This window comes from Astyanax mexicanus, chromosome 20 (genome assembly GCF_023375975.1).
Source record: "Astyanax mexicanus isolate ESR-SI-001 chromosome 20, AstMex3_surface, whole genome shotgun sequence".
NCBI lineage: Eukaryota > Metazoa > Chordata > Actinopteri > Characiformes > Acestrorhamphidae > Astyanax > Astyanax mexicanus.
In genome coordinates this window covers 6797119-6810204 of record NC_064427.1, presented here as the reverse complement: position 1 = coordinate 6810204, position 13086 = coordinate 6797119, and the positions used below count along the sequence as shown (strand labels likewise).

At 36.4% G+C, this 13086-nt stretch overlaps 1 protein-coding gene across 2 annotated transcripts; it reads left to right on the top strand.

The window, feature by feature from the left end:
• Positions 1-59: 59 nt before the first annotated feature.
• On the top strand, positions 60-12803 carry slc37a4b (solute carrier family 37 member 4b). 2 transcript variants are annotated; one of them, XM_007244725.4, is made up of 11 exons: positions 60-140; positions 301-354; positions 1593-2071; positions 3091-3323; positions 7955-8207; positions 8422-8577; positions 9131-9216; positions 9497-9610; positions 9774-9839; positions 9928-10066; positions 10516-12803. In XM_007244725.4, exons 3-11 carry the CDS (start codon positions 1924-1926, stop codon positions 10680-10682), a joined length of 1362 nt encoding a protein of 453 aa, XP_007244787.3. In that variant the 5' UTR covers positions 60-140; positions 301-354; positions 1593-1923; the 3' UTR covers positions 10683-12803. The 2 variants fall into 2 exon arrangements, with proteins under 2 accessions (XP_007244787.3, XP_007244788.3); XM_007244726.4 differs by lacking the exon at positions 301-354 and having other exon boundaries at positions 90-140.
• The last annotated feature ends 283 nt before the right edge of the window (positions 12804-13086 follow it).

Here is a 13086-nt window from a genome sequence, read left to right as displayed (position 1 = left end):
CCCACCCCTCTCTGCACAAGCACACTGGCACTTGAGCACACTTGCAGTGATGCCACGAAGCCCCGCCTCCGCCGCGCTGACGGACAGCCGCAACAGCCAATCAGCGATGAGTAGAGGGAGGGAGTTCCGCAGAGATGGAGGTACATTTATTTTGCTAATCCTTGCGACTGAATTGTGATTTTAAAGCACTTTTAAGCATATTTTTTATTTATTTCAAGCATATTTCAATTATTTAAGGTGTTTATGATTGATGCGTGACATTATTTACGTGTTATTTTTGGGTTGTTTCGTTTGTTTCAGCCAGTCAATGAAGCTGTAGCTTCGATGCTGGCGTGATTGACAGATTGTAAAAAGGTAAATATGTACTTTTGGTGCTTAAACACCAACAAATATTGGAGACAAAGCGTATTAAATGGCTGTATTTGTTGTATTTATGTAATTAGTTTATGTTTTAACTCAATGGCATTGCGAGTTCAAGCTCAAGGGCATTATGTCCGTTCCACCTTAAATGGTGCAGCAGTTGCATTTCGGTCGCCTGAGGCACCCCAATGAAACTGCTGCACCATTTAAGGTGGAACGGAGAGTTAAGCTAAGAAGTGAATTTTTCAGTGTTTTAAGTATTTAAATGTAATATTATTGGATTAAAACACATTAAACACGTGTATATGTGTTATGCACTCATCCGTATACTAATATAAATCCGATTTAAGCTTATCTCTATTGCTTTAAAGACACCCACATACCAAGTTAGCCCTTTAACAGGCCTTGGTCTGTATACCCCTACAGGTGTAGGTGGTACAAACCCTTTTCTCTGCAGTAAAAAAAGCTAAAATTACTTTATTTACATTCTGAAACTTTGGGCTTTGGAGATTTTACTACAGGACACTTGGAGACATGGCCTGTCTATTCTCTTAATACATATTATAAATATAGTTTGGTTTTAAGAGAAATCAACCATAATGTCTTCATGTTTGAAAGAATATTAAGGCATTAAATAGAATAAAATAGCCAACCATAACAAAATAAAAAGTTAAGAGGACATGAATTGTTTAATTGTTTAATTTAAAATGATTTTTATTTATCATATTTTGACGGTTGCAGATTCACTTTAAATTTGTACAGTATTTTTTTGTTGCAATCACAATTAGGATTTTCAGTTTTTATCAAACCTTATGAAACCTTTATATGTAAAGCTTGAATAGAAATCCTTAAGCAATATAGGATATAGGCATGTAATATCAGGCCGAAAATGGACTAAAATGCCTGGCTGTTAAGGGGTTAACTAACTATCTAGCCAGCTGAGATGATTTGTTTATCTCCTGCCAACACAACACAGGCTTCACATTCCTCTCAGTAGCTAGTTGCCTTTCTTTCCCATGCCTTTGAATGCTCTTGCCCAATGTCACGTAGCTGGTGACTTGAAGCAAGTCTCATTTTAGCTGCTGGCAGCCTAATCAACTTTGATAAGGTCCAGATATCACTGTGGGTTTTGCTTTAATACCATTTTGCTCAATTTTATCCCATTTGATGCACGACTATTGCAACCTAGTTAGCTAATAATGCTTGTTTTTGTTGAATGTGCTTGCTTTCAGGTTCTTTGCTGAGGAACCAGCCAGCCACACTGGGCGAACCCAAGCCATGTGTGCTCACAAGGCCCAGGAGACAACATCTGATAAGCCCTGTCCACCTCAGGACTGTGATTAAATCATCCAGGCTTTTGTTTGTTTTTTGCTTAACTGCCCTAATGGCTAAGGCTGAGGATCAGCTGTGATGGGTCCTGGAAGAGTTGGTCTTTGAATTTTCCACTGAAAGCTGTGCTCTCCTACTTAGAGAAGTTTTGCTTGATTTTTAAGCTAAATTCTTTTTTTTCTCAGCAAATTATTTTTTATATATTTTTTTTTACACATCTCACAATCTGAGAAAATGGGGGCCACAGGGTATGGATATTACCGCACTGTCATTTTTATCTCAATGTTTTTGGGATATCTGCTGTATTACTTCAATAGGAAGACCTTCTCCTTTCTGATGCCATCAGTCATGGAGGAGATTAAACTGGACAAGGAAGAGCTTGGTGAGTGTAAAATTAAATTGTTTGAAAATTTGAAATGTGACCCAACTGCACATTTCATTAAAGAGAGTGTGAAAAATCTTGTTTAATCAGTTGATTTGCAGCAGAAATTAAATGAAAATCACAGTACTATGCATAAAGAGCATTTGAATAGCCAACCCTGACACTGCGGATGTCAAAATTTGGTAAATACTGCGTATCATGTTAATGTCTTTATTATTATTGTTATATAATATTTGTATCAAATCACCCAGCTCTATCAGTGCGTGATTACGTACACTAAGGGTGGTGGCTTTTATAAGATTGAAATTAATATTAGAATTGTTTCACATAAACCGATATTTACAAATATACCATATTATAGATTTTTGCCATACTGTTCAGCAATAGTGTTGAGTATATATATATTAGGGATGCACAATAATATTGCTATCTATCAATAATTGTTTTCATCATCACTTGCTGGCTTATTTATTGTTCACTGGAAAAGGACCATACATGCTTCTACAAATGGCCAACAATGATTGCGCTGCTTTAAAAGCCATTTATGCATTTACATAAATTGTAAATAAATTGAAAAATACCTTGGAAAAAAATTGTTTTGCAATGTATGCAGTAGCCTTTGATTTATTGTTTTATTTTATTCAGTTCAGCCAAATATATAAATGTGAACCTTGTTATAAACAATGTTTTGGTAACAACAAAACTACACTACACTAAACTACACCAGCTGCTGTACATTGCATGCCTGTATTACTTGAAAACTGATCTGTGGTTGCCCTAATTGACTGTTAACCTAAAGGCTAAATATAAGCAAGACTGTAAATAGAACTAAAAGGGGATGTTTATATATAACATATTTGTTAATGGTATGCCATTTAAAGTAGTTGCTAAGGTATAAAGGTGGATGCTGGGGTGTTATTAGGAGATTACTGTAATGTTTTCGGTTATTGGTAACATTGTGTTTAATGCTCAGTGTTGAAATGCATTTTCAGTCTGAACTTTTCTGTCTTTGTTTGCAGGCCTGATCACCAGCAGCCAAACGTTGGCTTATGCCATCAGTAAATTTATCAGTGGAGTTCTGTCTGATCAGCTCAGCGCCCGCTGGCTCTTTTCTGCTGGACTTTTGATCGTGGGAGGAATAAACATAGTCTTCTCCTGGTCGTCCACAGTCATGGTCTTCACTGGACTCTGGTTTGTGAACGGTCTCGGGCAGGGATTTGGTTGGCCACCCTGCGGCAAGGTGCTCCGGAAGGTAATGAGGTTGTCACATGTATTGCTAATATTATATGCTAATGAGTAGCGATATAAAACTATTTAATTTATACAAATATTATTTTACTTATTAGCAGTACTATTTATATCATATATTGAAAAGAAGTAAATTTTGTTTTGTTTTTTAAAGTAAACATAGTCCAAGCTTAAATGAAGTTTAGAGGTTTCGAACATTAAATAAAACTTAATAAAATCACCACAACACTGGGGTAACTGTTTTCTCCTAGTTCCTTTAATTAACTGAGAAGACATGACCTAATGTGATAATCATGAAAACAGTGACCCCAGTTAATATGCTAAAGACAATCTCTGAGGTAACCACATTTTACCAAGGTAACTACAAGCAGCATAATGAAAGAATTCAGAAAAATAATTACAATTAACCATAACTGTTTGTTAACTGTGCAGTCAGTTAGCCAAGCCATGTTTGCTATCTGGTAAAAAATTGATCAGGGTCCAATCCAGATAACCAGTTACATAAAAATATATATATATATTTTCTAAGGGTATTTAAAAATGTTTATAGTTCAATTCCATTGTCTGATTTTTTTAATAATTAAAAGTTCATGACTTTTTAAATAGTGTAAAGTGTAATTGCCTTATTATTCTGTTTCGTTATTCTTATATAGTCATAAATTGGTCCTAGAATGACAATATATTGTGCAAAAAATTAGTTATGGTGACATGTCTATTTCTTAGTCAAATGAACCTTGATACAAAGAAAACATTACAATGTTTTTCACATTTCACATGCCAGTATCTACCAGATTAACAGTGACATCTGCCTAATACAAATTATTTTATATTAATCATTGATACACAGATTGTATTATTGTTATTATATGATGTGAATTGTTTAAGTGAGTTTAAGTTGAGTAATTGTGGCAGCTCTGTGAGAAGATGTTATTCACACTTCAAATGTCATGTTCCCCCAAAGCAGAGAGCGCACTGAGAAAGACCTTTTTACATTCTTAAGCCCTGTCCTTGATCCTCTGCCATTAAAGCAAGCTGGTGTGCATCTGTCATTCACAGTTGGCATAGTGACAGACATGGTCAGCACCATCGTTTTAGCCAGTTCCCCTGTGACTGTGCCAGTTCCCCTGTGACTGTGACTGTCATATACATTAATAACTTCAATTAGCATAATTACTGTTATGTGCAACATGCCAGCACAGAAGTGGGTTTGTATGTATTTTTTTATTTTTACATTTTATATCTGATCTATATCTGGTCTTTTTTTTTTTACTTCAAACAAACATTTTGAACTTCAAATAATTAATTAATACAAAATAATGGCTCTTGTTTTTTCAGTATTCATTTAACTGTGTAACACTGTGTAGTTCACACAGCAGATGTTAGGTGAAGGGGAATAAATAGGCTCTGTTCTGAAGAGTCTTGTGTTACAGAGAATGGCATTCATTGGGAACAACACACCGAAGGGTATCTCAAAACAGTCACACACACACGTGCCAAGAAATGTGATCACCAGTAGCAGGATATCTCCTTTTTACAATAGACACCCAGGTGCCAAACGTGAATTTCACTTAAGGGAGGTAACAAAACATAACAAAAATGTCGAGTGATTAATAGACCAATAGATATCTTCCTGAATTATTTGTAATAAAATCTTATTTCATCAATAATTAATGTACATTAAAGCATAAGAAAATGTATTCCTCTGCAAAACAGATGCGATCCTATTTCATTTCTGCATAATTAAAGAGTGAAACAACTGCAGTCAGAATAACCAGGCAGTATTTAACCTTCATAAGGTCACCAGTGTGTTCTTAAGGGAATATGACATAAAACAATGTATTTTCCTTACTTTTAAAAATGGAGTTAATTAGTCTGTTAGTTACCCTTTTTATATACATCTGTGGAAAAAAGTAAGAGACCACTTAAAAAATTATATATATATATATATATATATATATATATATATATATACAGTTGTGGTCAAAAGTTTACATACACTTGTAAAAAAACATAATGTTATGGCTGTCTTGAGTTTTCAATAAGTTCTACAACTCTTATTTTTCTGTGATAGAGTGATCGGAACACATACATGTTTGTCACAAAAAACAGTCATAAAATTTGGTTCTTTCATAAATTTATTATGGGTCTGCTGAAAATGTCACCAAATCTGCTGGGTCAAAAATATACATACAGCAACATTAGTATTTGGTTACATGTCCCTTGGCCATTTTCACGGCAACTAGGCGCTTTTGGTAGCCATCCACAAGCTCCTGGCAAGCTTCAGGTCGAATGTTTGACCACTCTTCTTGACAGAATTGGTGCAGTTCAGCTAAATGTGATGGTTTTCTTGCATGAACCCGTTTCTTTAGCACTGTCCACATGTTCTCAATGGGGTTTAAGTCAGGACTTTGGGAAGGCCATTCTAAAACCTTAATTCTAGCCTGGTTTAGCCATTCCTTTACCACTTTTGATGTGTGTTTTGGGTCATTGTCTTGTTGGAACACCCAACTGCGCCCAAGACCCAACCTTCGGGCTGATGGTTTTAAGTTTTCCTGCAGAATTTGGAGGTAATCCTCCTTCTTCATTATCCCATTTACTTTCTGCAAAGAACCAGTTCCACTGGCAGCAAAACATCCCCAGAGCATAATACTACCACCACCATGCTTGACAGTAAGCATGGTGTTCCTGGGATTAAAGGCCTCACCTTTTCTCCTCCAAACATATTGCTGGGTGTTGTGGCCAAACAGCTCAATTTTTGTTTCGTCTGACCAGAGAACTTTCCTCCAGAAGGTTTTATCTTTGTCCATGTGATCAGCAGCAAACTTCAGCCGAGTCTTAAGGTGCCTTTTCTGGAGCAAGGGCTTCTTTCTTGCACGGCAGCCTCTCGGTCCATGGCGATGTAAAACACGCTTGACTGTGGAGACTTGCACCTGTGTTCCATCAGCTTCCAAATCCTTGCAGACCTGCTTCTTGGTGATTCTTGGTTGACTCTTGACCATCCTGACCAATCTCCTCTTGGCAGCATGTGATAGCTTGCGTTTTCTTCCTGATCGTGGCAGTGACACAACTGTTCCATGCACTTTATACTTGCGTATAATTGTCTGCACAGTTGCTCTTGGGACCTGTAGCTGCTTTGAAATGGCTCCAAGTGACTTCCCTGACTTGTTCAAGTCAATAATTCGCTTTTTCAGATCCACACTGAGTTCCTTTGACTTTCCCATTGTAGCTTTTGTAGCTGAGTCTAATCACTGGGTCAAATGAGCCCTATTTAAATGGGCTCATGAGAAGTCAACAGCTGTAGTCAATCAGAATCACTTACAAGAAGTGAAGAGGCCATGACATGAAGCTAATTTGATTGACACAACTCGCTACATCACCAAAATTGACAAATTTTGTTGCTGTATGTATATTTTTGACCCAGCAGATTTGGTGACATTTTCAGCAGACCCATAATAAATTTATGAAAGAACCAAATTTTATGACTGTTTTTTGTGACAAACATGTATGTGTTCCAATCACTCTATCACAGAAAAATAAGAGTTGTAGAACTTATTGAAAACTCAAGACAGCCATAACATTATGTTTTTTTACAAGTGTATGTAAACTTTTGACCACAACTGTGTATATATATATATATATATATATATATTTTTTTTTTTTTTTTTTTTTTTTTTTACCAAATTGGAAACCTCTGAAATATAATCAAGAGGAGGATGGATGATCACAAGCCAACAAACCAAACTGAACTGCTTGAATTTTTGCACCAGGCATAAAGTTATCCAAAAGCAGTGTGTAAGACTGGTGGAGGAGAACATGCCAAGATGCATGAAAACTGTGATTAAAAACCAGGGTTATTACACCAAATATTGATTTCTGAACTCTTAGAACTTTATGAATATGAACTTGTTTTCTTTGCATTATTTTAGATCTGAAGGCTCTGCATCTTTTTTGTTATTTGCTATTTCTAATTTTCTGCAAATAAATGCTCTAAATGACAATATTTTTATTTGGAATTTGGGAGAAATGTTGTATGCAATTTGTAGAATAAAACAACAATGTTCATTTTACTCAAACATATACCTATAAATAGAAAATCAGAGAAACTGATTCAGAAACTGAAGTGGTCTCTTACTTTTTCCAGAGCTGTAGTGCCTTTTTAGCACCCTATGATGTTTACAACTCAAGAAAGCCAGTTGCACACAGCAAACTCTCAGAGAACCGTCTACCTTGAGGACAGCACTGTGCTGTAGTGGGAATCGACCAAGAACAGAGTGTGATGCTGTCCATATATGTAATTATACACATGCACTCATATACACACACTTATTTACATACACAAGGGCAAGTTGGAGTATTCAGTTCGCCTTATCTTAATGTTTTTGGACTTTGGGAGTCACTGAATGAAATGGAATATCCACCCATATGGGATTGAACCCAAGACCCTAGCGCTAAGAGGAAGTTTGATGTGGGGTAAAGCACCGTTTCAGACCACACAATTTACTTAATTGATATTATGATGAATCATGTTTATTGTGTATATTGTGGATGTTAATAGTCAGTAAATATCATGAAAGGGCTCATTTGCATAAACCTGTCTTCAAGGAAGTATAATACCATCTCTCTCTGCTCTTTCAGTGGTTTGAGCCGTCCCAGTTTGGAACCTGGTGGGCGGTTCTCTCCTGCAGTATGAACTTGGCCGGCAGTCTGGGTCCCATCATTACCACTGTACTGGCTGAGTACTACAGCTGGAGGACCATCATCTCAGTGTCCGGCGTGATCTGCATGGGCTTTGCGTTTGTCTGCGTCCTGCTGGTCAAGAACGAGCCCAGCGATGTGGGTCTGCCCAGCATCCAGCCTGGCAGCAAGAAGGGCAAAGGCAACAAAAACAGTAAGCTTAACATCACACAGCTTGGCCTGCTTTAAGATATTAAAGCAAACACTGGCCAATTCATTAGAAACACTTACCTTGCGCTCCCACTCACTTATTTTTGAAAGGTTCAAAATAGTATCCATTCAAATTTTATAATAATTTTTATTTTGGAAATGTATAACAATACTCTATTAATTTTTATCCCTAATCCACACTGTTATCTCTCTTTCAGCCCCAAATGATGAGAGTACGCTTAAAGATTTCCTGCTGTCTCCATACCTGTGGGTCCTATCCATGGGTTATCTGGTTGTGTTTGGGGTGAAGATTGCCTGCACTGACTGGGGGCAGTTGTTCCTCATGCAAGAGAAAGGCCAGTCTGCTATGATGGGTAAGGCAATTGGACCATGCTGATGTGTTGAGTTTGGAATATGTGATGCGTTCCAATTAAAGCTTAGATTGGGCCCAAAAAATCCAGCTCAGTCCTACCCGAGCCTGTGCACGTTTTGTCCGAGCCTGACCCGGCCCACCAAACACTGTCATTATCAGTCCAAGCCTGATTCAAACCCATTTTTACTAAGTAGAGCCTTAAAAGTCATTATTAGTATGGGCACGATTTAAACTTTTTTTTTAGTAAATAGAGCATCGGGTCAGTAAGGCTTGGGCATAGAATCTAAACCCTAGTTCTGATGGACCAGGTGTGTAACTCACTCACTCACATTTAGCAGGCAAAAGAGGCACAAAAGGGCACTGTTAGTACTTGAACTTTTAGTGTCTGATTAAGCTCTTGTATTATTTTGCATTACATCACTTTTGTCTTGTATTTGAATTCACAGTGTGGTTTTGATGCTGCAGTTTGTTGCAGTTTATACATTAATTTGTAATTGTGACTGATTATTTCAGTAGAATGTGATAAGCACTTATGTTCATCCATGTTCCTGTAGGCAGTTCGTATATGAGTGCCCTGGAGGTTGGTGGTTTCGCTGGTAGCATTGCAGCAGGCTTCCTCTCAGACAGAGCTGTTGCACGAGTGAGTATAAAGCTCCTGTAAGCAGATTCTCTAATTCTTAATCTTCTGTGTACACTTCCAGAAGCGCGTTATTAATAAGTCATGCTAACATTGGATGGTTTAATATAGTATACAGTAATAATTAATGCAAATAAAGACTTTAATCAATATAAAATCGATACTACACTTTTTAATTCGACTTAAATAACAATACACTCTACATTTCTACATTTACTCCTAATTGTTTACCCAAAAGCTTCAGAACTTGTCTAATTTCAAATGTCTTATTTCTCTTAAACAGCATGGGCTGGGAACCCATGGCAACCCTCGGCATGCTCTCCTCCTGACCATGATGGCGGGCATGTCTGTGTCTATGTATCTGTTCCGGGTCACCATCACAGCAGAGGCCCCCAAGGTAAGCTTACTCCTCGCAGTTCTGTCATTTAATAGATCTTCAATAGATCCATTCACATACACATAGATTTGTAATTTACAACCCATCTTATATCTGTATTTAAATATTAATATAAACATCTGTATATTTTGTAGATCATATTATTTTTGTTTGTTTTTTGAAGGAAGATCCACTCTGGGTTATTGCTCTCCACCCAGTCTCTGTGCTGACTGGTCTATCGGAGAAAGAGGTATGTTCTTCTAAAATAAAGCCAGATTTGGGGTAATTCTCAATAGGCTGTTATGAATAATGATTTATGCCTTTTTCCTTCTACCTAGATCTGGATCTTAACTCTAGGTGCTGTATTTGGGTTTTCATCGTATGGCCCGATTGCATTGTTTGGGGTCATCGCTAATGAGAGTGCACCCTCTAACTATTGTGGAACATCACATGCTATTGTAGCCCTCATGGCAAATGGTAAGGTCATATCAGTTATTTATCATATACAATATACAGTAGACCTAGGTAAACTCCTGATTACTGAGTTTGTGGGGTTTAAGCCACATCCATTGCTTGTAGATTTAAATCTTGTAGATTTTAAATCAGGCACATTTGACAACCAAAATCGTAAGTACATCCATAGCACCAGAAATAATTGTAAAATGCAATTTCATGATGTCTTGATACATTTCTGAAACAACAGTGACAAAAATATATGTAGCATAAACACTGTATAAAGTGACGAGGTGTAAACGGTCAAAGACTGTTTACACAGTTAAATGGTTCCATGCTTATATGCTTATGCCAAACTCATTGTATGATGTCAGGGTAAGGCGTCTATATAATGTAGCTGCAGTGTGCAATTAAAAGAGGCCAGTTTGTAACTTGTCAAATGCTGCATAAACGTTTTAATGTGTTATCTCCAGTTGGTGCTTTCCTCGCTGGCCTGCCCTTCAGTGCCATCGCTAACCGCTACAGCTGGCACACGGCCTTCTGGGTGGCTGAGGTGATCTGCGCACTGACCACGGTTTGCTTCTTCCTGCTGCGTAACATGCGGACGAAAATGGGGCATGTGCTCAAAAAGACAGACTGACCTCCACATCATTAAACCTCTCTCAGACTGACCCCACCAATGAGGTGCAGCTTAGCCATGACAATGGCTTTTACATTAACTCTGATATAACACAGAAAAACACAGTTCACCCTTCTTCACTGTGCTATTGTAGAATCACACTGCAAGCACTTTCAGTATTCAGTTCATCAGCTTTTTAAATGAAGAAATCAAATGTTCTTGTTATGACAAATACCTAAATAAATAAAAAAAATAGGATTATTAATTCAGCAGGATATAAATAATTAGCAGGGTCAGCCAGGTGTAGGGCTGAATAGTGTGTACACACTCACAACATATACTACAGTTATACTGCTAGATAGAGGCCTTTAAGGGGCATAGTTTAGCCTAGATAAGCTATTTTAGTCCTTATTTTACCCAAAATAATGGAGCATTCTAATATACCGGTATAGGTCAATCAAACATGGTCTGAAGTTGTCATTGCTCAGAAGATGCTTGGAGATGAGAATTGCTTTATAATGACAGTTAAAGGGGCACTATCAACTCAATGTGAAAATGAAGCAGACACCGAAATTGGTATTTTTTAGGCAATAATATATTAAAAAGAGAAACAGTTTGTAGGTTCAATTCCAAATTACACACTACTCTCTAAATTGTGTTATATGCAGGTCATGAAATTACTGATCTAAGCAGAACCTTATATTTTTAATATATTGATATTTTTTTATATTTACAGTATTTAAATTTACTCACGTCAAAATCTTAAATCTAGTGCTATCTGCATTGATTGTAGTTTTATGACTTGAAATTTCCTCATTAGATCAAGTTGTATTTTGGCTTCAATATTTTTTGTTGTGATTTTTGTTCAAGTGGTTTGGGTTGTTAACAAGAAACACAGATGGAAATTATATTTTTTTTTCTATAGAGATTAAACAAAAATAAACAATATAAGCATGCAAACAAAATAAACAATATAAGAGCAATGTTTGAGCATTAGATCTTATTTTATCCAGTAAGAATTGTCAGTAGCATGTACAAATCTGTTTTTTTTTACACAATGAATGAAAGTACAGCTACAGACTAAAGTTGCTGTTAAATCTGTCAGAAATTCAGGGCTTATTGAAAAATCCAAGTTTCCCATTATTAAATAAGAATTTGTGCAGATGATCCTAAATACAATATTTTTGACATGACTTGATGGCAGCGTTAGTTGTACAGGCACATAATGCATGCTGGGTATTGTGGTAAGAGAACATTAATGGGTATAAAATTGAGCAGTCTGCCAAACCATTAGGGCTAAAGAATACACTGCAAGAAGAATGTGCTGCACTACAGAATATTACACAACATAAAAATGAACATAATTAACTCAGATTAACAAACTAAGTTTTAGGCTGGTGTGCCCCTCTTATTAACATTATATTGGTCAGCCTTAGTCAGGGTTGTTCAACCCAACTGTGACTGATAAAGTACACTGTTCACAACAGTTTTTTAATTGATAAATGTTTAAATTTTATTATATCCAGACCAAAGTATTCTGCCTAGAAATGTGCTTACTCATATCTGTTCTTCACCACCATCATCATCATCATAATCATCATCATCAAAAGACACATTGTACCAGAATGCTGAATGTCTTGCATGTTTATTTCTCTATGAGGAGTAATTTAAGGTACTACACTTGACTTCATTTGCACATTCCTACATCCTCTGCAAATTACTGCACACTTATAGACACTGGAAATGTGACTCATTTTCTTTTACAAGATCTGTATTTATTTTCAAACACACTATACAGCTTTTAATGTGCAGGACTAATGTTTGTTGATTTTTTTTTACTTGAAATATGAAACATTTGTGAACATCTGTGAACTCGTCTTTCTGAAATGTTACATAACCTATTCACAGCAGAACTGGAAAACAGAGGTGTGTTTCTAACCTGGAAGCACACAACTAACTCCTCTCCAACACTCAAATTAAGCTCTAATTAAGGTCTAACACCTAAATCATTGTTACTGTGAGTTTTGAAAATCAAAAATTATCTATAATTGAATGATGTTTATCATTTGTAGTAATGCACAAATGTTGTAAATGAAAAATAAAATGCTTTTATTTGCTATTAAAGATTATTCTAATATTAAAGTGTTTTTTGTGTGTTTCTTTTGTTTTGAAGTGTGTATTAAACCTCCTAGGCAAATGGATAAAACCTAGTCTATTTGTTTAACCAATATAAACCTTATTATATTTTGGTTGAGGGTTAATCTTGGCCTGGGACAGTGGCCAAATATAAGATGCCCTGCTTCTTTTCTCATATCGCCCCCTGCTGAACTCAAGTGGACTCTGCCATAACTTTTTAAGTTATTTTTTTAAATAATTAATAACACATACTAAAAAAAAGATGGTGTTGACATATGGCCCCTTTTCA

Bases quoted from the DNA above. Each gene is read 5' to 3' on its own strand.
- slc37a4b (XM_007244725.4), top strand. From the start codon at position 1,924: ATGGGGGCCACAGGGTATGGATATTACCGCACTGTCATTTTTATCTCA. The intron at 3,324-7,954 runs GTAATGAGGTTG...CTGCTCTTTCAG, and splicing joins GCGGCAAGGTGCTCCGGAAG to TGGTTTGAGCCGTCCCAGTT. The intron at 10,067-10,515 runs GTAAGGTCATAT...TGTTATCTCCAG, and splicing joins TGTAGCCCTCATGGCAAATG to TTGGTGCTTTCCTCGCTGGC.